The sequence below is a fragment of the Lepidochelys kempii genome, chromosome 1, assembly GCF_965140285.1.
Source record: "Lepidochelys kempii isolate rLepKem1 chromosome 1, rLepKem1.hap1, whole genome shotgun sequence".
Classification (NCBI taxonomy): Eukaryota; Metazoa; Chordata; order Testudines; family Cheloniidae; genus Lepidochelys; species Lepidochelys kempii.
The window spans coordinates 123,270,852-123,296,474 of NC_136380.1; the positions used below are offsets into that span (position 1 = coordinate 123,270,852).

Sequence of the window (25,623 nt, forward strand, 5' to 3'; positions counted from 1 at the left end):
CTTATGCTCAAATAAATTTGTTAGTCTCTAAGGTGCCACAAGTACTCCTGTTCTTTTTACTTTCTCAATGTGATTCTTTGAAAATCAACATCAATTCAATATTTCAGATGTCTGTATCTCATTACAGATATCTTCATATAATAACATCAAACATATTTATGTCTCAGCTTTTCTGTATCACTTATCAATCATGAAGGGATCACAGAGGGCAGATATGAGAAGAAAAATATAGTTAACCTATTATACATTATTCTTTTTAAACATACATTTGTTTGATTTTCTGTGTAGTTGCAGTGACTCACAACCAAATGAAATACTGCATACTTGTCAACAATTCTACATCATGATACAAGTTTTTTACTTTAATTCCACACATCATAAGAAGTGTGGAGTTCACACACGCACACAGAGTAGAAACAAATGCCAAGGTTCAAAATATAAAATGTAACATGGTAAAGTGTGTTTTTCAAATGAAAAACCAAGAGAAGAAGAAATTAAAACAGGAGCTATTTCAATAAAATAAAAGCAATAGAAACTCCAAATACACCAGGGTAACAGATCAATATTTGAGGAAAAATCAACTTAAAAAAATCAATGCAAAGTTATTGAAGGAAAGGATGGTCACACGAATAAAGGAGACTTCAAATGGAAAATGAAGGTGAGATGGCCATAGAAACTAAATGGATTTAAGCACAGTTGCAGAATGCCAGCTCATAAGCGGACAAAAAGGTTATATGCTAGAACATTGGGTGTCTGTGGTAAATATAGCAGAGTCCAATAAAAGCAAAATGATTGTGAAGGTGATTTTCCTTTTACAGGAGGCTGGTTTGAGTTGGATATTGTAGAGGTGGGGGTTGGTTGGGGTTTTTTGGGGGGTGGGATGGTTTTTTTGCATATGTAAGATGTGACCAATGAATCTATCTTTACTTGTATTGCAATTTAAAAATAAAAATGCTTAACATGTTTTTAAGAAGCTGACTACAAATCAATATAATGACAATGTCTTGCCTGAAGGACAGCAGATCTAACAGACAGTATGATTTCTACCACAGTGCAGTATCAATACTAGGTACAACTTCTACTTGTAGGACAACCAGTGTAAATCCAAAGTAACTCCCCTTTGCGGTCAACACAGATTTACAATGCTGTAATAGAACAAGTGGCAAAGAGTCCTGTGGCACCTTGTAGGCTAACAGACGTATTGGAGCATGAGCTTTCGTGGGTGAATACCCACTTCGTTGGATACATGCAAATGGAACAGAATTTGGTCCCTAGTGTGAAATTCACAAGAATATGGTTTGGGTGGATGATTATGCACTTTAACAATGCACTTAAGTTTCTAAATCTGAATATTTTACTTCATCAGAACACCATTAGTTTCACACTATAAAATTATCCCCACAATCAAAATGGTGAGAGATGGACAAATTGGCTTAGGCAAAATAAGAACCAAACTAAACTTTTGCCCATTCCCTGGACCGAGCCTTTTTCACTGAAATCCCAGTTCCAGGGAAATCCGAGATATTGATTGCAGCACTGAGCCTTTTCCACCTCCACCACAAAGGTTTCAGAAATGGGAGTCACTGAAATCCAAGTTCCAGGAAAGTCCAAGAGAATGACTGCAGCAGAGACCAGTGCACAAGGGTGAAGCTAGTTCTGCCATAGTTAATGAGCTGCTGCTGGTAGCACAAGTTGGGAAGAAGACAACAAAGATAAATGTAAGATGCTACACTTAGGGGGAAAAAAAAGAAGTGCAAAAATACAGAATGGGGAATAAATGCTTGGCAGTAGCACTGCTAAGGATTTAGGAGTTGTGGTAGATCACCATCTCAACATGAAGTAGCAATGATATGTTGTTGCAAAAAACCAAATGCAATTTTAGGTTGCATTAACAAAGGCATAGTGTTGGATCATATTAAAGAAGTTCTGTATTAAAATCACAAATGAGTTTGATTCCCCAGAGTTTAAATTCCAGGGTATTACTAATTAAGAGGTCTCTTGGTTTTTGGTGCTGTTTCTCTCCCTCTATGTATGAAACTTGCAAGCTGCTAATTGTGTTAGTACATTCTAAGACAGAGTCTGTTCTCAAAGCAATTCACACAGAGAGAGACTCAAAGCAATACTCTAACAACAGAAACAGCACCCAGAGACTCCCCACCCTTTTGTTGTATTAACAATTGTGATTAAAATAGAGATAGAGGATGTATGTGGATGGATGCTTGGTGTGGATAATAACTGAATGATCAGGGAGGTGCCAGCCTAAGAATCCAGTGTCCATCGGCTGAAGAAGGCGTCAAGTGGAAATAACCAGAGGACCCCACCCGGAGGGCAGACTGGAATCCACCCAACAGCCTCAAGAATGGGAGAACCAAAGAACAAGATAACATCTTGGAGCTGTCAGGAATGTGCTATCTGCTGATTGATTCAGCAACAGCATGATGAAGCAATTCCCATAGACTGGCATAGGAAGAAATTCCTATAAAAATAGACTCTAAAAAGTGAGAACTTTGGGGTCTGATTCTGCAAACCAATTTCCAGGAGCATCAGATGAGCATCTGACAAGGCCCTGCTCCCTCCTCATGTCCAGGCCACCTGGCCAGTGGCTTGGCATGAGCAACTCTAAGGCTGGTAACTATGACAATAACCTTGCAGAACCTGTGTGTGTGTTTGTATGAATGAATGTGTGAATAAATATGAGATTGAATGGAATGTTATAGCTATAACTAACTGCTTACTATGATTCTTTCTGTATTCACAATAAATGTGGTATTTTGCCTTTTTCCCTTTAATAAGATCCTGCTGGTTTTTATTTTATTGGTACAACATTTTGGTGGAGAATTGCGAAAGGGGGAATATTGGTAAAAAACCTCAGTTATTGTAAATATTGGTGTGCACACCGCCAGCTCTAGTGAACTAGGCATTTCTATTAGGTTAACCAGACCTGCTGGCCTCCAAGAAGGTAGCAGGGGACCTGCTGGCCTCCGAGAAGGTAGCAGGAAAAACAGATTAAACCAGACCTGCTTTTTCCCTTTAATAAGATCCTGCTGGTTTTTATTTTATTGGTACAACAATAGCATGCAAAACATGGGAAGTGATAGTACCGCTCTACTTAGGCCTCAGCTGGAGTACTTTGTCCAGTATTGGCCACCACTGTATAGGAAGGATGTAGAGAAACTGGAAAGGATCCAGAGGCAAGTGACAAAGATGATCAAAGGGATGGAATGCAAGACATCTGAGCAAAGGCTGAAGGAACTGGGTATGTTTAGTTTGAATAAGAGGAGATTAAGGGGGTTCATGTAAGTGGTCTTCAAATACTTGAAAGGCTGCCATAAAAAAGATGGAGAAAAGTTGTTCTCTCTTGTCACAGAGGGTAGGACAAAAGGGAGTGGGGGTTCAAACAACAGTGTAGCAGATTTAGATTAAATCTCAAGAAAAACTTCCTAACTGTAAGAACAGTAGGACTATGGAACAGACTGCCTAGAGAAGTCACGGAAGCTCCTTCATTGGAGGTTTTCAAAAGGAGGCTAGATAGCCATCTGTACTGGATGGTTTAGACACAACAAATCCTGCATTTTGGTGAGGACTTAAAATAGATTGCCCTTGCAGTCCCTTCTACCCTTACGATTCTATGATTCTAAGAAAGGGCCATCAGAGTGGGAGTGCATTCTAGGGAATGTGAGTTTTCCATAGAGGATCCACTACAGAACATGACAAGCAGGAAAAAACTCTTGCTTGGTGATGAAGATGGCCTTGTGTTTATACAGACAACTCAAGAGGGCACCAAGAAGGTACGGTTCTGAGTTTAGGTAAGCTTCTGAAATTTTGGATCTTTATCCAAACTTTCATCCATGACAAAAACTGGACAAAGTTTGGGCTGCATTGGCCTCCCTCCCCAGTTCAGAGCTCCCAGATATGGGAATAAATTAATGTAACCATTTAAATGGCTAATCCTTGCGTAGCTGGTTCTTTCCTAACTTGGCTTTTCCTGTTCATGTTAAATGTTATTGGTCAGATGCAACATGTTACATAGTCTTTGAACACAGGTAATTAACTCTCTTAGACCATTTTTCCTAAAGTCACCTTGCTTTTTTTTTAAAGGCAAATTCAAAAGATAAATATTTTACAATGTCACAGTGAATCAAAACAGTGAGCTATAAAAATGAATTAAACGAAGATCAGAGAACACTAAATTGATAAATGGAAATGAGTAAAACAAAGGGAAAGTGTAAAAGACAGAAAAATGAAAAGCAGCAGCAATGTACAAAATGGAAAGTACTGAAAGATTATCTCTGTAAGACTGGGAATTGATTTCTCTGACAGCGAGAATGGAACAATGGAGCACTAAGAACTGAGAAATCACTACTCTAGAAGCCACAGTTTTAAATGGCGCATGTAAGGTAAGTCACTGTTTATCAATTATGTCACTCACATTCTGCAAGTGATTCATGGGGAAACCAGATAATCATCATATTCTGTTGGAATGTTGATTGTCCCCTTTGATTTCTGCCATTTAAAAGTTTCTCTGTTTGTCATTGAAACAAATACCATTTTGAAGGCAGCTAACTGCTGATACAATGAAAGACTTTACCATTTTGCAAACTCAGATATAGAATAAAAAATAGTTACAATGGAAATATGACAAAAATAATTTTTCCAGTTTTTTATTGCTGTTTCTACCCTTGAATCTGCAGAAGTAGTTCCACTGAAGCACACATCTCAGGGTAGAATCGGTCCCTTAATATTTTAGCAAAAAAAAAACAGCTACAGTTATTTTAAACATTTCTCCTAGGAACAATAAGAACATGCATGCATTTCCAGGCTTTATGGTCTAGTGTCTGCAGTCTCAGTCCCTGAAAGTTTTGTTGGCTGTTATGACTTGTGAATTCTTCACGAGTAGCCTCTAACATGCAAACATCTGCACACAAAAAAGCCCAGTCACCACACAAATTCAAAACCTAATGTTTTTGCAATTGCTAAGGACTGCATACATTTTGGAGAATAAAAGCGGCATTAAAATGTATTAAGGTTATTTCAATGATGTGCTGCATATATTGATGCTTTTAAATCAAAATCCAATATACCATCCCCCTTCACACTTAGTGTATTGAGATAACACATCTATAAAGTACATAGAGCCAGTTTTAGCCTCATAAATAAACCTCCACTCCTGAAGTGAATAATCTAAACTTTTAACCCTCTGTCAAATGGCATCTGTCTCTGTTATTGAAATTGGATTGGAAGAAAGGTATTCCTTATCTTATTTAGCATTTTAATGAGTAACAGTATGAAAAAGATCATGATGATGGATAGGGAAGAATAATCAGCAAACCAGACATTGCCATTATGAGACACTCCATAGACCTGATTCTCCTCTCACCTGCACCAGTGAAAATCAAATGCAACTCAGTTGAAGTCCATGGACTTCCACCAGTATAAAAGTGGTGTAAATGTAGAAGGAATTATTTCCTATGTCTCATCTTTTAGCTATAGCATATTCATGTTGTTATTTACAATCCAAGAAAGACTTGTTGACTGGCAAAACATAAATCCTGTACCATTTCTCATATGTCTACCATCTTGAGTCATGATATAAGATATTTGAGTTAAACTGGATATCTAGTAGCCTTGGAATAAATGTTTAAAGTTCTTCATTCCTTGACTTCCCTCATATTAACTCAAATCCTCTCCTTCCTCCCTAAAGGATGCACTGTAGGTATTTCAAATTGTCATTGTTTCAAAAATAAAAGTAATGTTTATTTTACTGTTTTACATGTGCAAAAGATTTCTACTTTGTTCTGAGGTATCTTAGAGAAGGGAATGATCAAAGTGACTTTTTAACTTGTGTCAGTTATTTGCTTTTGACTTGAGATCTTATCCACCAAGTTTCAACCCAGACTGACTTTGTTACAGAGCCAAGTTAAAAAATATAATGGAAATACCACAAGATTCCTATAGAGAGAAATAACCAAGAGCTGCTCAAATACTATGGAGGCAGTTAGTAATAACCTACTAGGATCAGTTGCCACTCATTCCAATTTCCTTCAAAATATTTGCGAGTCTTGTTTGTGCCCTAAGCAATGTCTGAAAGTACTGGAAGGTTTCAGATTTGGAAAGTATATTAAACTGCCAAAAAAGATACAAAAGCAGACACACACACACACAGATACACAAAGTGCATACACTGGCTTACCTCCAATATGATAAGCACATAAACGCCTGCTAAGATGATTGATGCAATTGTTACTTGTGTCTCTATATTTGCATGAAGGTACTGATGCTTCATGGAGAGAAGAACAATTTCAGACTCCTGTAGGAAAGCTTGAATGTTTACGGAGATTGCATTACTGTAGGAAAAAAAGAAAAGTTCTGCTTCCTTACAGAATGAAATAGCAACTGTTGTATTTTTTAAAATACTGTAAAATTGTTTCATTTGTTAAAATAAAAAATGTAAAGCAACTTTTATGATACTTGAATATCAGATTGTAAATGCCATGTCTTGGAATGTAACTTAAGTCCAAGAAGTGGATAGGAGGACTGTATTGTAATTACTTTTAAAAAACTAGGAAAGTTTATATTTTACTGACAGTCTGAAGAATTAGAAAATGATGGAATTTAGTAGTTTTGTTTAAAGAAAATAAAATATATTTTCATAGCATTCGTCATCAGTTTATACAAACTTTTATTACAGTTGGTTTCTGCCAACCTGTTAAGTATCTCAAAGATTCTAGTTGTGATAACTTGTTCATTTCGTCTTGAATTTAAAGGTAGAGTCCAGTTGTATAAGATCTGCAAGAAATTCAATTTAACAACACCAGTAATTAAAGATCAGTAAAAGCGGTGCATGGCTGTTCAATTTTTCTACACATTTTTATTTTGGTGTCTACACAGAGTGTGTCTAAATTCTGGTCTACATCCAAGATGTATGGAGATCATTGACCAATGGAAACTGCAGCCAGAATTTGGTCCTTTACATAGAGAAATGACTACAAAGAACTCAGGAAAAACAGCTTCTGCAACATTATATGTTGCTGCACATTGATATGTGGGCAAGTTATCTGAATGCACACTGGAATGTGTATTTCAAATATGGGTGCAGGGAGTCTCTCTCTTTGGAGCCAAAAAGGATTTAAAGAGACAAAGTCCAGTCAAAAATCGTAGCCGAGATTCCTCATTCCTGCTCTGTCCCCTTGTCTCAGAGGAGCAGCACAAAGAATGAAAAAAGCAGTCTTAAACACCCAGCTGGGGATACCTTTGGAAAAAGGAACCCCTGGTGGCATAAAGTCAACATAGAAAATTTTTAGCTACCTGCCCTCACCCCAGTGTCCTGGGCAGACCAGGGAAGTGTCCAGCAAGAGGTGGGTGACTGGAGCAAACGGTACTCTGGCTATCCCAAGCTAGCAGAAAGATCTCTTGGGGATTGTTACAATTGGTACAAATTATAGCATCCCTCCCATCAGTAAGAAATGCTGATTTAACATTATAATTACCTCGACAACATTGTGCCCAGTGATGTGACTTGATGAGCTAATGGACCTGCTTTTATTAGCTTATCCATAGTAATCATGAGTTTGTATGCAGTTACAATGCTGATGATGAAGGTGTGATGCAACAACAAATCACAGGCCACCCATATACACAGAATCACCCCCCAAAAAGTAGGTGTCTATGGTCATGGTTATTTTTTAAACTATGTTGCTTCTTTTAATTTTCATGCATTACATGTGCAGACACATTAACACACATGATAGTACTCTGATTTGTCTCTCCCTTCAGTTAATCAGCTCGTTTTTCATAAAATCTGTTTGCATAAGTGCAAAAAAGCACCTTAAGTCTGTTTCTTCGTGTGCTTCTTTCCCCCAAAACCCTCAAGCCAAATTTCACTAATTTGATTTCTTCTTAGACAAAAGTGCTTGTATGTTAAGTGTCATGTCAGACAGAGTTGTCCCCAGAGCTCATTAAGTTCCAAAAAGAGGGGTTAAATGCAATGCTGAAAGGTCAAGATAAAATGTAATTTTACTATTTACGAATAACATAGCCAATGCCGACATCAATGTACATTTCACAGCAAAAACAAAAATCCATGTAATGTTGATGGAGATAACCCAGTATCAGTAAAAGAAAGGAATCTCAAAAGACATGACACAAAATTTCCAAAGACAATGATATGCAAAAACCATAACCTGCGGCTGACGTCTCCTTCTAGATCCAGGGTCTTCTATGTGCCCAATTTGCATTACTATGTATTCCTCTGCCCGCCGATCAACCACATCTGCTGCAAAAGGTCCTCCTAATTCTAACTTCAGCAGGGCGGATTCACGAAAATCTGTAATATTTATAGCTGATGGAAAATCCGTTAAGGGTTAAACTTCCAGTGGTAATTATGTAGGATTACACATTATATTGAAATACAGTATAGTACTTAACTCAAACGGAAAATGCAATATGAGGCAGTCTCTCAAATGCGATCTAAACTATTCTCAGAACACAACCTATGTAAAAAGATTCCCACCCTGTGAAATGCAGTTATCACAGGTAGCCATTTTTTTTTTTTTTAAACCGTGGTGCTAGAAGCCAACTTCTGGAGCAGCTGTGAATGTGGGAGGCAACTGTATCCCCACTCCTTCCAGTTTAAGTTACAGGCTGTTTTGTTGCTGTAAACTTGCAACTAGATGGAAAAGGAAGTCCATGTTGTCAAGAACGAATAATAAACAACAGGTCTCAGAGGAGCAGCCATGTTAGTCTGTATCCGCAGAAAGAAAAGGAGTACTTGTGGCTCCTTAGAGACTAACCAATTTATTTGAGCATAAGCTTTCATGAGCTACAGCTCACTTCATCGGATGCATGTAGTGGAAAATACAGTGGAGAGATTTATATACATAGAGAACATGAAATAATGGGTGTTACCATACACACTGTAACGAGCGGTTTCAGAGTAACAGCCGTGTTAGTCTGTATTCGCAAAAAGAAAAGGAGTACTTGTGGCACCTTAGAGACTAACCAATTTATTTGAGCATGAGCTTTTGTGAGCTACAGCTCACTTCATAGAGTGATCAGGTAAGGTGAGCTATTACCAGCAGGAGAGAAAAAAAATCCTTTTGTAGTGATAATCAAGGTGGGCCATTTCCAGCAGTTGACAAGAACATCTGAGGAACAGTGGGGAGCGGGAGGAAATGAAAATGGGGAAATAGTTTTACTTTGTGTAATGACCCATCCACTCCCAGTCTCTATTCAAGCCTATTCTATTCTATTTAATTGTATCCAGTTTGCAAATTAATTCCAATTCAGCAGTCTCTCATTGGAGTCTGTTTTTGAAGTTTTTTTGTTGAAGAATTACCACTTTTAGGTCCGTAATCAAGTGACCAGAGAGACTGAAGTGTTCTCTGACTGGTTTTTGATTGTTATAGTTCTTGACGTCTGATTTGTGTCCATTTATTCTTTTGCGTAGAGACTGTCCGGTTTGACCAATGTACGTGGCAGAGGGGCATTGCTGGCACATGATGGCATATATCACATTGGTAGATGTGCAGGTGAACGAGCCTCTGATAGTGTGGCTGATGTGATTAGGTCCTATGATGGTGTCCCCTGAATAGATATGTGGACACAGTTGGCAACGGGCTTTGTTGCAAGGATAGGTTCCTGGGTTAGTGGTTCTGTTGTGTGGTGTGTGGTTTCCACCAATTACAGATGTCATGACCCACAGCTCCTGAACCCAGGCCTGTAAGGGTCCTGGGAAAAGTCACACCTCATGCTCTGCTCCTGCTTCCCAGGCTTCACTTCCTGGCATCACAACCCACCTTGACTCCCAACATCTGACTTGTGGTTCCTAACCTCCAGTTTGTGTCCTGCCTCTGACCCCCTGCTATCCTGACCTGGCCTGACTCCAGTTCCTGAATCATGGTTCCTAACCTTACCAGTTTGTCTCCTGATTCTGACCTCCTGGTATCCTGCTGACTCTTGACTCTGGCTTTTAGCACTAGGTCTGGCTGCCTACAACCCAGCATGACAACAGGCTTGAATGACACATTTGAAACCCCGGTTGCCATTTAGAGCAGGAGGCACACATTGATTTGGGCATCATGTGGGCCGCTCAGTAAAGATGTATATTCAACGTGCAGCCAACAAAAAGTTAGGATACATAAGGAACAGGATGGGAAATACTGAAAACAGTATGCTACATGCTGATGTAACTAATCTGGAATTTGACTTTTTCACAATTTCACTTACAAATTTTCAGCATTGAGGCTGTGGTTCAGCAAAGCACACGTTTACATTTAAGCACATCATTAAATACTACTTAAATTATGGAATTTATAAAAGTGCATAAAAGCGTTGCTGAAGTAGGGCGTTATCACCCGACATTTAATGGAGGCATTTTACAAAGAGATGTAAAAATGTTGCAACATTATTTACAAATTCATTGCAGCCAATTAATTTGTTTTCCAGAAAGACGTTTCACTGCCCATAGTACTGAGAGGTTTGCACAAGGAAAGAAAAAAACACACAACTTAGAATTTTTAAAGCATTCTTACTAGTTTGAATACCTATAGGAGAGCACTTTAGCTGACTTTTAAATGATCTCTAGTAAAATAACTGAAGTTATCCCGGGTTGACCACACTCTGAGTGTTCTAATACAGAATGTTTGGGTTTGATATTTGAAGTTCCTACATCTTTACAAAGAATTAAAATGTTGCACACTCATTAGTGCTCAAGAGAGAGGCTGAATGAGCATGGACACTGAACCACGCTCCTGTGCGAAAAAAAAAAATAGGTCTCTCCACGTCAGGGTTTATTACCAGTGCATAATGAGGACGCATGTACCTCTGTACCCTGATTTGTGGAGAGAAGACTGCAGTCTCCAGAGCTGTCAGAACATCCAACACCTTTCCCAAGCAATGTATCCACTCAAACGTTTGTTTAAAAGGGATAATTACACAAGATGGTGAATTAAAAAAATGCAAAGCAGCAATGAAGAAGTCAGCACTTGTTTCTTTAAACAAATTCCAAACAGGAAAGTTCACATGTTGTCCCTAGCAAACTTGACATTACATTTCTCTTCCATTGCTGCAGTTTTCCAGAGTTGCTTGCTGTCACAGTTTCCACACTCCAGTGCAATGGCACAAATCTTTATTGAAACCATATCAACAGCTCTAATGAGAGGCATTAATCATTGTCCTTCAAAAGTCTTGCTGACCTGTATTCATTAACCTAATGACTTGGGGCACCTTTGACAGCCATTATGTACACCATTATGAGTGCAGTCAATAATTTATTTCTACAAAAAAGCTTCAGGTGCATATAATTATGACAGCTTCCTTCCACACAATACATCCAACATAAATCCTCTAATTATACAGATGACACATTCAGGAGCTACTACAGAGGAAACAAAGTCATCAGAAAAAGGAAAACTTATTTTCAAGGTATGCACAATGGTGCCTTCATACAAAATATTTTCTTCCTACATAGCTTTATTATTCATTTGTCACTGTTCAAACATGAAACCATAAGAAAAAGTCCTAGCAAGAAGGTCCTATATTTGATCACACATGAAACTTAATAACTTTCACAGGTCTAAGCTGAGGAACTTAAATTGAAATCCCATTGGGGTTATCTCGTTCCAAACAATACTCAGTCTCATCTTTTTTTCCCCTGTTATGTCACTGCAGATCATAGACTGCATCTAAGACACAATCTGATGTTTTCAAAACACTTCTGCTGTGGGAAAACTACAGCTATGCTTCTGAGTCAAACTGGGATAATTTTCAAAGGTCTGATTTGAATGACGTCTGTTCATTTTAACGATTTCAGTGCATTGCTAACTGGATTCATTTCAGAAGCTTATCAAAGCAAAGTGATGCACAAAACATTTGCAGGGAAAGACCCAACTCACACTGAGCCTGGAGTCAAGGTTCATTATCGTCCGTGCACCCGGAGAGAGGAATTTTTCCCAATAGGGGAAACTGGCAATTTCCTTTCCACCCAACAAGCCCCAGGACTCTTTCTTACTACAGCTCCCTCACCGCAAAGCACAGGAAAAAGGCAGGGGGGTATGTAGGAGTTTCTGTGGTGGCTCCACAACACATGGAGGTTCTCTGAGAAGGGAGACTCCTCCACTGGCTTTAGCAGCTAGCAGCACCAGCCTCTTCCTGGTGGGGCGGGCTGAGGTGGGCCTTAGTGCCCCCTTATATGGTGCCCCACCCCCAGCTCCTCTTCTTTCCCCCCCGAAGACCCGCCGCCAGCCAGGCCAGAAGCTGGAGCCAGGCAATGGTAAGAGCTGCCCAGGGAGCCTGGGCCACCCTGGGGAGCCCCCAAACCTTCCACCTGCCCTGGGCAGCATGCCTCGGGAGTAGGGAAACCGGCTGGGGACTGCTCTCAGGCACCCCAGCCCCTCACCCAAGGCAGGTGGAAGGTCCAGGGCTCCCCACAGCAGCCTGGGTTCTTTTGGTGGCTCTTACCATGGCCTGGCTCTGACTTCTGGCCTGATCAGGGGGAAGGACCTCAGTGGGAAGAGGAGGAGCAGGGGTGGGGCCACAGTTCTGGTGCCGGTAGCCCCCCAACTTCTACATGCTCCTGTGGGTGTCCCCAAATTGGCCGGGGGCCCTGGCCATGGGCCCGCGTGTTAATCTACTGCTGAGCACACCAGGAATCCCCAGGTTCTTTTGGGAGTACAGGAAGTATTCTGATTCCTACTTCACCCACACACCTACATTCCCCCGCCCTTGCTATGGCTAGCAGTGCATGAAGCCCACAAGGTATCCCATAATGTTTAGCAAAGTGCATCAGAAGACCTAAGGGGTTCCAAAGTAACTCCATGCTAGGAACTCTGGGGTTTCCTAGCATATATAGTTGTTACAGAAACCCTGAAACTTCCCTTGCTAACTCCCTCAGCCATATGAGCTACTGACCCTCAGCTGAGCAAAGAACTGGACACAGCAGAACCCTGGTACAGGAATCAGGCCTCTTGTCGTCTCAGAAGAGACCATGGATTAGAAGGGAGGCAACTTTCAAAATTATCCTTTCCACAGAGATCAAAGATGGGAGCAACGGCCAGCAGTTCCCCACCAACAGTAGGAGTGGGGCCACAGCCACACATTATCTGGGTGCTCCTCTAGAGGTGATACCAGGGATGTTGGGGGAGGAATGAATGAAGGGCAGCTATGAGTAGGAGGTTTCTTGGGGGATGGAGGGAAATGTTTCCTTGGAGGCTTCAGTTTGTTAAAGTTCACGGCCCACTTTTTGCCTAATATTTGTACTATTAGTGCATTTAGGGTTCAATCCTGCAGGGTGCTGGGCACTCTGGTCCCAATCCAGCAAAGCACTGGGGTACATGCCTAACATTAAGCATACGCCTAAGTTCTTTGCTGGATCAGAGCTAGAGGGCTCAGCACCTTGCAGACAGTACAAATGAGTACAAGGGGACACTTAACATTTGTTCTGCAGCAGGAAATCTGAGAAGTACACACTGATTAAACAGAGCTACGGCAATAAAAAAAAACCCAAAAAGGCAGACACAAAAGACTAAAAAATCCTACTGCATCTCTAGTCAGTCACCAAGACTATTGTATCTAAGAATGGGAAGAGGGGTGGGTTAATTGGTTATTGTTCAGGGAAAGGAAAAACGTTTTTTGATATTACTGATGAACATCTGCCCCCAGCTCTTAATGGCATGATGATTAAAAGGTTTTACAATGACCTCTGCCTGCTCCATGACTGAAGTAATTGCATTGATCATTCAATCTGTGATTTCGAAACTCATGCACCTTCAGCCATAATCACGATAACTAACATTCTCAACTTCTCTCTCCTCTTTTTTTCCTTCTCATTAGCTTATATCTTCCTCCCCCATGTCACCCCTCCCCCCATACACCAAAAAACTCTAAATATTTTTGTTGAAAATCACTGACCAGAAACACTTTGGCCTCATATCTTATTGGTCAATTTAAGAGATAGTTGTGAATTGCTCAGAACTTAGCCACAGGATGAACCTCAAATATTGCTAATATTTATACAGTGGTGGCACAAAGACACCAACCAAGTTGGGGCCTCAAGTGCTGGGTATTGTATCAACACAGAGTAAATGGCACTCCTTCCTCCAACAAGCTTACAATCTAAAAAAGACAAGACATGACAAACAAACGGGTCAAGGAGGATGGACAAGAACTGGAAGTCATGGTATATGAAGAAAATTATAACTTAATTGGTATCACAGAGACTTGGTGGGACAACTCCCATGATTGGAGTACCAGCAATGAGGGATATAGCTTGTTCTGAAAGGTTAGGTATGGGGGGGGAAAGGAGGTGGTGTTGTATTGTACAACAAGAATGTATACACTTGCTCTGAGCTCCAAGGGGAAGTGCTGAGTCTCTGAGTGAGGATAACAAGGGGAAAGAAAAGAGCGATGTTATGGTGGGGGTCTATAACAGACCACCAAAACAGGAAGAGGAAGTGGATGAGTCATTCTGCAAGCAGGTAACAAGATTAGCTAACACACATGAGCTAATATTAATGGCAGATTTTAACTTTCCTGATATCTGTTGGAAGACTATTGCAGCAAAACCTAATACATGCTTCAAATTCTTAGAATGTGTAGGGGACAGCTTTCTGATCTTGAAAGTTGAGGAAACAATTATGGAATCTACATTTTGGATCTGGTTTTAACCAAAAGAGATGAATTAGTTGTAAACATGAAGGTGGTCGGTAACTTGGGGAAAGATTGTGATCTGATAAAATTCAAGATCCTATGGAAAGAAGGACATGAGAACAGCAAAACAAGGACACTGGACTTCAGAAAGGCAGATTTCAACCAACTCAGAGAAGTAGTAAGCACAGTCCCATGAAAAGACCAATTAGAAAGAAAAGGAATCAAAGGAGGCTGGCAGTTCTTAAAAGATGTAACACTAGAAGCTCAACATCAAGCTATTCCGATACAGAGGAAAGATAAGAGCCACGCGAGGCCAATGTGGCTGCACAACAAGCTTTTTAGCTATCTAAAAATGAAAAGGGATACATACAGGAAATGGGAGGAGGGGCATGTTGCCAAGGAAGCATACATGGGAAAAGTGAGAGTGTTTAGGGACAAAATCAGGAAAGTCACACCTGGCAAGGAATGTTAGAGACAACAAGAAAGGGTTCTCCAAATATTTCAGACAAAAAAAGATAGATAAGGGATGGTTGGGTCCGCTGCTCAATGGAGAAGGTGAGCGGGTAACAGAAGACGATAGGAGGGCAGAGCTGCTCAATGCCTACTTTGCTTCAGTCTTCTCATAAAAAAATAAAGTGACCAGACGACTAATGAAGTTACCATAGACAATAAAGAGGAAGGGATGCATATCAGGATAACCATAGAACACGTCAGACCAATCTGAATGAATTCAAATCAGCAGTGCTGGGTGCTATTCACTTGACGGAATTAGCTGAAGAAATCTCCGCACCTCTAGCAATATTTACAAACTCATGGATGACAGGAAACGTCCCAGAAGACTGGAGAAAGTGTTAACATAGTGCCCATCTTTTTTTAAAAGTGGAAAAAGGAGAAGCTGGGGAACTATAGACCAGTCATCCTGACTTCAATACCTGGAGCAATGTATAAAAGATTCAATTTGTGAATACCTGGAGAATGAAGGGGCAATCACTAGCAGCCAGAGTGGATTTACCAAGAACAAATCATGCCAAACCAGCTTGATTTCCTTCTTTGACAGGGTAACTGGTTTGGCTAGGGAGAATGCGATGGACATAATATACCTGGATTTGAGCAAGGCTTTTGACACAGTTCCACATGACATTCTGATAATTAAACTGGAGAAATGTGGGCTATCCATTAAGTGGATACATAATTGGTTAAACAACCGCAAACAGAGAGAAATTATTAATGGAATGATGTCGGATTAGAGAGAGGTATCAAGTGGGGTTCCATTGAGATCTGTTCTGGGTCCAGTGTTGTTTAAATCTTTATTAATGACCTGGATTTAGGAGTAGTGAGCATACTGATCAAATTTGCAGATGAAACAAAGCTGGGGGCGGGGGTTGCCAATACTTCGGAGAATAGAGCTAAAATTCAGAGAGATCTTGATAAATTGAAGAACTGGACTATTGACAACAAAATGAAATTCAACAAAGACAAATGTAAGGTGCTGCACTTAGGGAAGAAAAACCAAATGCACAAATACAGAATGGGGGATAACTGGCTTGGCAACAGCACTGCTGAGAAGGATCTGGGAGTTGTGGTGGATCACAACCTCAACGTGAGTCAGCAATAAGATGCTGTTGCAAAAAAAAAAATCAATATTAGGTTTAACAGAGTCACAGCATGCGAGTCACAGGAAGCGATAGTACCACTCTACTCAGAGCTAGTTAAGCCTAAGCTAGAGTACTGTGTCCAATTTTTGTCACCACTGTATAGAAAGGATATAGAGAAACTGGAAAGGATCCAGCAGTGAGTGACAAAGATGATCAAAGGGATGGAATGCCAGCCATACGAGCAAACACTGAAGGAACTGGGTATGTTTAGTTTGGAAAAGAGGAGATTAAAGGAGAATATGACAGAGGTCTTCAGATACTTGAAAGGCTGCCATAAGAAAAATTGTTCTCTCTTGCCACAGAGGGCAGGACAATGGGTTCAAACTACAGCATATTAGATTAAATCTCAGGAAAATCTTCCTAACTGTAAGAACAGTAGGACAATGGAACAGACTGCCTCAGGAAGTTGTGGAAGCTTCTTCACTGGAGGTTTTCAAAAGGAGGCTGGATGGCCATCTGTCTTGGATGGTTTAGACACAAAAAATCCTGCATCTTGGCAGGGGTTTAAACTAGATGACCATTATGGTCCCTCCTAACCCTACAATTCTATGATTCTAGTGTGCAGTGTGTAGGTAACAAAAAATAATCAGATGTGCTCAATTCTTAGCCAATTGGGGAAAGTAATCACAGCTCACCACCTGCCTTGTCGTTATTAGAGTGCAGTTATAGAAGAGGTGAATTTTGAGGGGTGATTTGAAGGACAAGGAAATGGCATTACTGAGTTTGACTGGGAATTTCCCCAATGTATGGCAGGCTCTGGCACAGGAGAAAGTACAAAGGTGCTGAGAGGGAAGTGGACAAGCAGGTAATCAAGGCTGCTATCATCCACAGACCAAAGGTGGGAGCTGACAGCTCGATAAGGTAATTCGGGTTCTTATATCATAGAATCATAGAATATCAGGGTTGGAAGGGACCCCAGAAGGTCATCTAGTCCAACCCCCTGCTCAAAGCAGGACCAATTCCCAGTTAAATCATCCCAGCCAGGGCTTTGTCAAGCCTGACCTTAAAAACCTCTAAGGAAGGAGATTCTACCACCTCCCTAGGTAACGCATTCCAGTGTTTCACCACCCTCTTAGTGAAAAAGTTTTTCCTAATATCCAATCTAAACCTCCCCCACTGCAACTTGAGACCATTACTCCTCGTTCTGTCATCTGCTACCATTGAGAACAGTCTAGAGCCATCCTCTTTGGAACCCCCTTTCAGGTAGTTGAAAGCAGCTATCAAATCCCCCCTCATTCTTCTCTTCTGCAGGCTAAACAATCCCAGCTCCCTCAGCCTCTCCTCATAACTCTTGTGTTCCAGTCCCCTAATCATTTTTGTTGCCCTTCGCTGGACTCTCTCCAATTTATCCATCCACAGAGATATGCTAAAGAGGTATTGTGCAATCCAACCAAATACCATGGCCCCCTCATTTAAAGAAGAGTCTGTGTTTCTTTGACATAGTACTTATTTACCTTGCCTCACCTATTACAATTATCCTTAGTTGAACGCTTCTCTCCTTAACTAGAAATGTTTTGCTTCTATAAGAAAAGTGTTGCAGGTAATAACTTTTACACCTTCCTTTGCATTGTAGTTCTGAGATTCCTTCAAATTCTTCCAAGCTTTGAGCCACTTCTTTCCCACAAGACCTTCCTAAGCAGTCATTTCCCCTTTGTATGTGTGCAACTGATTGTTCCTTCCTAAGCGGAGTACTTTGCAGTTCTGAGATTCCTTCAAATTCTTCCAAGCTTTGAGCCACTTCTTTCCCACAAGACCTTCCTAAGCAGTCATTTCCCATTTGTATGTGTGCAACTGATTGTTCCTTCCTAAGCGGAGTACTTTGCATTTGCCCTTATTGAATTTCATCCTATTTACTTCAGACCATTTCTCCAATTTGTCCAGATCATTTTGAATTTTAATCCTTCCTAATAATGATACCGTGTATTACTTGCAAGCCTGGCAGTGCTTATTAATCTTTCAGTCTGTCTGTAGATGTTAATTCCCTATAGTCTAACACTTAGATTTCAAGGTACTAAAAACTCAGATTCAACACCAGAATATTGGTGGATTTAATCACTCACTAAATGTTCATGTATAGCGAACAGCTCACATTAGTAGCAACAGAAGCATCAAATTAAATGTCTTCCTTCCTCGCCCCCACATAGGTTCCAAACAGTGGTGCCAATTAGAGGTGTCAGGAGCGGGGAAATGAAATGAATGCCCCCTCCCCTCAAGGTTTTGGTGCTTGCTCAAAGTTCCATAGGCTATGAAGCTGGGCCACGGGGGAGATGCTCCAAGCACTTTTAAGCAGTGGTCCCCTCCTACATCAGTGTGGCTGCTGTTGGAGCAGTCCAGAGCATTGCTCCAGCTGTGTGGTTGTGACGTCACTGAAATTTGACCCAGCCAGCCCTCTGTCCAGACAGAAGGGCAACTGGGCCAAATTTCAGTGGGTGTCATTGTGATCTGATACATGGTGTCACAACACCACTCAGATCTGACCAAACTTCCCCTCTGTACAGATGGAGGGGTAGCCAGGCCAAATAGTGTTGTGACCTGGTATATGGGGCATCTGCCCCTGTACAGTGAAGTGCAAGGGAATCGACTGAGAACTGGACTCCTGGCAGTATCAGTTCATTCACTGTGTGGGTAAGAGAGAGGAGAAATTCCCCAGCCAAAGGAGACCAGGGGTCTGTGTGGGGTGTGGAGCAGGAATTGGAGGAGGGTCCCTGCCAGGGGGAGGGCAAAGAGCAGAATTTGTGCTCCAGGAAATATTTGAATTAGCACCCTTCCAAGACTAAAAGGGACCAGTGTGATCATCTAGTCTGACCATAGAATTTCCCCAAAATAATTCCTAGAGCATGTCTTCTAGAAAAACATCCAATCTTGATTTTAAAATGTTCAGTGATGGAGAATCCACCACAACCCAGGGTAAATTGTTCCAATGGTTCCATTATACCACTGTTAAAAATGTATGCCTTATTCCAGTCTGAATTTATCTAGCTTCAACTTCCAGCCATTGGATCATGTTATACCTTTTTCTGCTATACTGAAGAGCCCATTATCAAATATTTGTTCCCCATGTAGGTACTTATAAACTGCCATCAAGTCATCCCTTAACCTTCTCTTTGTTAAACTGAATAAATTAAGCTCCTTAAGTCTAGTGCTATAAGGCATGTTTTTTAATTCCTTAATCATTTTTGTGACTCTTCTCTGAACCCTCTCAAATTTATCAACATCCTTCTTGAATTGTGAACATCATAACCGGACACAGTATTCCAGTAGCAGTCGCTCCAGTGTCAAATAGATGGGTAAAATCACCTCTCAACTACTCAATAATCCCCTCTTTTCCAAGGATTGTGTTACCCCTTTTGGCCACAGCATCATACTGGGAGTTCAACTTCATATAATTCACAAAGGAAGTAGTATTCCACCATCATCATCAAGGACTCAAAGCTTCTACTCAAATCTCCATCACCGCGTCCATTTTTCATTTTCTAAATACAACTTCACTGGACATTAACAAGAAAAAAAGATTCTGTCCATCTTCTTGCTTATTAATTATATATTATAGGTAAACTATGATAAGGGTTATTTATTAAAATGTATTATTAATAACTTTAATTCACATTTAAACTAGTCATATCTTTGGGGGAACTAGTTTTGGGATTTTTCTGTCATTGTGACCTTACACCTCTGTTGTTTACATTTTGCATATTGTGATCAGGTTTCATTATGAACTTCAGCTCCTTTTTTAAGACATGAGTAGCGGTCAAGTGGTGTCCAGTTGAAGAAATAGGAAAATCAGGCCTTTGCACACTTCATTATCATTTAGATAAGTTACTATGAAAACAGGTTTGTGACCAAATTAATTTGCTAGCATAACGGCAGTTAGGTAGCATCACAAACTCTAAGGAAATAATCGCTGTCAATATTTAACTTAGTAATCAGCAAAGCGGCCATTTTGAATCAGCTTATCATCAGTATAACCGGTGACCACACTGCTCTCTCTCTGTTTATTAAAAAGAAATTGCTAAAGGATACAGTAGCTTTCCAATGGTGACACAGCCAACATCTGCCAGGGTGCTCCTTGACCTGCATAAGTGCTAAATAAAATCTATAACAAACAAAACACGGGCATACATTGAATTGTTAAAGAGTTATCTATTTACCCAGTCTGTCTCAAAAAATATATGAAATGGCCTTCCTTGAACCTTATAAACAAATGTATAATTCACAATAATGTTTTCAGGTATATTTAACTTCAATTGCTGATATTCCCCAAACTTAAAACCAAGTCTGTGACTCTCAAAGAGAGTCAGTGGTATTGAGGTGTAATCCTTCACCACATTTAAACTAGCAAAGTCATAAATTTTGTTTATTGTAATCAAGTCTCTCCCAGGACAAAGTTGCAGGCTAGTTTTAAGAAACTGTCTGGAAAGTTAGGTCCAAATCCTGCCCTGGCTGAGAGGAAACATAAATGCTTATTGTGCCCTCTGCTACAGGAATTCTATCAGACAGAAAAAGATTCCTCATGTCAGGCAAGCAGATAATTTCCAACCCTCCAAAACACCTGCAGCGTCTTGCAGCCTAACAGTTAACAGATTCCATTAGGACTGCCCAAACAGTCAACAGCAGCAATCTGACAACTCAGCTGCAGAGCCCACTCAGCCACCTCCCCGCTATGCCTCTAGCTTCCCTCCACAAGAACACTGACTGCTACTGAATCCTGGATCAGTGTCTCCCTCCATTCTTTTTCTGCCTCCACCTCTCAAGCGTTCAATTTGTGTCATTATAGTACAGCAGGGAGCAACAGAGCCAGGAAAGGAGCCACTTAATTTGGGAGCTGGCTGCCTCACACAGCACTGTTGATCAGTTAAGATGAGGCAAGAAGGATGGAAAAGCCAGGATAACGATGCAAGAGTGAGCGAAGAGAACTAGAATCAGGCAATGGACTAGAGGGGAGATTTGAGGAGAGATGAGGAACAGTTCATTAGAGATGGAAATTAAAAACACACGTACGGTATTTAAAGGCAAGAGACACTAAGAGAAATGTTGCTTGTGGATGGGGAAAAGAGACAGGAGTATTAGAACAATGCAAAGAGAAAGAAGGAAAGAGCAAAGATTAAAGAAGGGGAAGACAGAAGAGGACGAGGAAAGGGTTCTAGAGATACAAAGAGGAACTAGAATTAGGGCATCAGTCAGAACGGGAGAGATTTTTTAAAAGGGCTGGGTCTGGGGGAACTAGCTAGAATATGAAGCTATATACTATTTTCACCTTCCCAGCTTTATTCCTGGGACAGTTTCTCTGCCTTCCCCAATGGCTGCTAGAGTGCAGCCTTCTGCAGCTCCCCTCCCTGTGCTAGCTGACCAGAAGTGATTCCGACAGCCACATTTTAGCAGCCATTGGGGAAGGCAGAGAGCCCACATGAGGTTCAGATGCCTGTTTGCCACTCTACAAGGAGTTCCACGAGAGTTTGAGGGGGAAGTGGAGGAGTTAGTGTGGACATTTTGGCAGAGGAAGAAACTGACCCCTAAAGCCCCCCAAGTTTTGAAGTGGTACTTGAGGAGCCATCTCAAAATCATTATACACCTGCCAGTGACATACATGCTAATTAACTGGACCTGCCTCCTCTCCATGTTCCCTTGGGGGCACAGTATGGTCCAGTGTTAACTAGTCCACAAGAGACCTGAGCATCTTTTTGCCCATTGATCCTCACTGCCCTCACAGGATTGGATTTAGCCTAAAGCGACAGTAATTCCAATTTAAAATCATTACACTGATTTAATTCTAATCTATTAAATGAAAGAACGTTGCAAATCCAATACTTACAGAGCACACCACTACAAAGATAAAAAGGGTTGAAACTTTTAGGAATCTTAAACAGCATCTGAAAGGTAAGAACAATGTTACTTACAGAAACTTCATAAAGAAACATTATTTGTGTTTGATCATAAGGAAATTTTTTAGATAGAAAATAACATGATTAGCCAGAGAACTGAGTTTCCCCATAGACTACTGAATATAGGCACTAAAATGCAAGCAATTGTCTATTGCCATTCTGGAGCCCAATCTTGTTGTCCTCACAAATACAAAGCTACTTTTAAAAAGAAAAGGAGTATTTGTGGCACCTTAGAGACTAACAAATTTATTTGAGCATATGCTTTCGTGAGCTACAGCTCACTTCATCGGATGCATTCAGTGGAAAATACAGTGCAGAGATTTATTTACATAGAGAACACGAAACAATGGGTGTTGCCATACACACTGTAATGAGAGTGATCACTTAAGGTGAGCTATTACAAGCAGGAGAGCGGGAAGGGGGGGAAAACCTTTTGTAGTGGTAATCAAGGTGTGCCATTTCCAGCAGTTGACAAGAACGTCTGAGGAACAGTGGGGGAATAAACATGGGGAAATAGTTTTACTTTGTGTAATGACTTATCCATTCCCAGTCTTTATTCAAGCCTAAGTTAATTGTATCCAGTTTGCAAATTAATTCCAATTCAGCAGTCTCTTGTTGCAGTCTGTTTTTGAAGTTTTTTTCTTGAAGAATTGCCCCTTTTAGGTCTGTAATCGAGTGACCAAAGAGATTGAAGTGTTCCTCGACTGGTTTTTGAATGTTATAATTCTTGACGTCTGATTTGTGTCCATTTATTCTTTTACGTAGAGACTGTCCAGTTTGGCCAATGTACATGGCAGAGGGGCATTGCTGGCACATATCACATTGGTAGATGTGCAGGTGAACGAGCTTCTGATAGTGTGGCTGATGTGATTAGGCCCTATGATGGTGTCCCCTGAATAGATATGTGGGCACAGTTGGCAACGGGCTTTGTTGCAAGGATAGGTTCTGGGTTAGTGGTTCTCTTGTGTGGTGTGTGGTTGTTGGTGAGTATTTGCTTCAGGTTGGGGGGCTGTCTGTAAGCAAGGACTGGCCTGTCTCCCAAGATCTGTGAGAGTGATGGGTCGTCCTTCAGGATCGGTTGTAGATCCTTGATGATGCGTTGGAGAGGTTTTAGGTGAGGGCTGAAGGTGATGGCTAGTGGCGTTCTGTTATTTTCTTTGTTGGGCCTGTCCTGTAGTAGGTGACTTCTGGGTACTCTTCTGGCTCTGTCAATCTGTTTCTTCACTTCAGCAGGTGGGTACTGTAGTTGTAAGAATTCTTGATAGAGATTTTGTAAGTGTTTGTCTCTGTCTGAGGGGTTGGAACAAATGGCTGTAGACAATGGATCGTGTGGTGTGGTCTGGGTGAAAGCTGGAGGCATGTAGGTAGGAATAGCGGTCAGTAGGTTTCCGGTAGAGGGTGGTGTTTATTGACCATCGCTTATTAGCACCGTAGTGTCCAGGAAGTGGATCTCTTGTGAGGACTGGTCCAGGCTGAGGTTGATGGTGGGATGGAAATTGTTGAAATCATGGTGGAATTCCTCAAGGGCTTCTTTTCCATGGGTCCAGATGATGAAGATGTCATCAATGTAGTGCAAGTAGAGTAGGGGCATTAGGGGACGAGAGCTGAGGAAGTGTTGTTCTAAGGCAGCCATAAAAATGTGGGGCCATACGGGTACCCATAGCAGTGCCGCTGATTTGAAGGTATACATTGTCCCCAAAAGTGAAATAGTTATGGGTGAGGACAAAGTCACAAAGTTCAGCCACCAGGTTTGCCGTGACATTATCAGGGATACTGTTCCTGGTGGCTTATCGTCCATCTTTGTGTGGAATGTTGGTGTAGAGGGCTTCTACATCCATAGTGGCCAGGATGGTGTTTTCAGGAAGATCACCGATGGATTGTACTTTCCTCAGGAAGTCAGTGGTGTCTCGAAGATAGCTGGGAGTGCTGGTAGCATAGGGCCTGAGGAGGGAGTCTACATAGCCAGACAGTCCTGCTGTCAGGATGCCAATGCCTGAGATGATGGGGCGTCCAGGATTTCCAGGTTTATGGATCTTGAGTAACGGATAAAATACCCCTGGTCGGGGTTCCAGGGGTGTGTTTGTGCGGATTTGTTCTTGTGCTTTTTCAGGGAGTTTCTTGAGCAAATGCTGTAGTTTCTTTTGTTAACCCTGAGTGGGATCAGAGGGTAATGGCTTGTAGAAAGTGGTGTTGGAGAGCTACCTAGCAGCCTCTTGTTCATATTCCAACCTATTCATGACAACGACAGCACCTCCTTTGTCAGCCTTTTTGATTATGATGTCAGAGTTGTTTCTGAGGCTGTGGATGGCATTGTGTTCTGCACGGCTGAGGTTATGGGGCAAGCGATGCTGCTTTTCCACAATTTCAGCCCGTGCACGTCGGCGGACGCACTCTATGTAGAAGTCCAGCCTGTTGTTTCAACCTTCAGGAGGAGTCCACCCAGAATCCTTCTTTTTGTAGTCTTGGTAGGAAGGTCTCTGTGGGTTAGTATGTTTTTCAGAGGTGTGTTGGAAATATTCCTTGAGTCAGAGACGTCAAAAATAGGATTCTAGGTCACCACAGAACTGTATCATGTTCGTGGGGGTGGAGGGACAGAAGGAGAGGCCCCGAGATAGCCCAGCAGAAGAATCTGTCTTAAGAGTATAGTTGGACAGATTAACAATATTGCTGGGTGGGTTAAGGGAACTACTGTTGTGGCCCCTTGTGGCATGTAGTAGTTTAGATAATTTAGTGTACTTTTTCTTTTGTAGAGAAGCAAAGTGTGTGTTGTAAATGGCTTGTCTAGTTTTTGTAAAGTCCAGCCACGAGGAAGTTTGTGTGGAAGGTTGTTTTTTTATGAGAGTATCCAGTTTTGAGAGCGCACTCTTAATCTTTCCCTGTTTGCTGTAGAGGATGTTGATTAGATGGTTCCGCAGTTTCTTTGAATGTATGTGGCACAAGCTGTCATCATAGTCTGTGTGGTATGTAGATTGTAATGGATTTTTTACCTTCAGTCCTTTTGCTATGATGTCCATCTGTTTGCATTTGGAAAGGAAGATGATGTCTGTATGTATCTGTACGAGTTTTTTCATGAAGTTGATAGATTTCCACTCCATACGGTTGAACCGACTACAGGGGATGCCATTTTAGATTTCATTTTGGTGAGTAGTGAGGACCTCATAAAAGAAATGGTTGTAGGGGACAATCTTGGTTCAAGTGATCATGAACTAATTCAATTCAAACTGAACAGAAGGATTAACAAAAATAAATCTGCAGCTAGGGTTTTTGATTTCAAAAGGGCTGACTTTCAAAAATTAAGGAAATTAGTTAGGGAAGTGGATTGGACTGAAGAATTTATGGATCTAAAGGCAGAGGAGGCCTGGGATTACTTTAAATCAAAGCTGCAGAAGCTATCGGAAGCCTGCATCCCAAGAAAGGGGAAAAAAATCATAGGCAGAAGTTGTAGA

General features: G+C 41.1%; 1 protein-coding gene across 1 annotated transcript in view; it reads right to left on the reverse strand.

Moving 5' to 3' along the window:
* OCA2 (OCA2 melanosomal transmembrane protein) overlaps nucleotides 1-25,623 on the reverse strand; it is a 283,495-nt gene that overhangs the window by 204,431 nt on the left and 53,441 nt on the right. The window contains exons 4-8 of the mRNA XM_073327707.2: nucleotides 22,108-22,165; nucleotides 20,319-20,391; nucleotides 8,181-8,338; nucleotides 6,704-6,786; nucleotides 6,191-6,344 (exon numbers count right to left, since the gene is read on the reverse strand). Coding sequence (XP_073183808.2) covers nucleotides 6,191-6,344; nucleotides 6,704-6,786; nucleotides 8,181-8,338; nucleotides 20,319-20,391; nucleotides 22,108-22,165 — 526 coding nt within the window. The remainder of the gene's footprint in view (nucleotides 1-6,190; nucleotides 6,345-6,703; nucleotides 6,787-8,180; nucleotides 8,339-20,318; nucleotides 20,392-22,107; nucleotides 22,166-25,623) is intronic.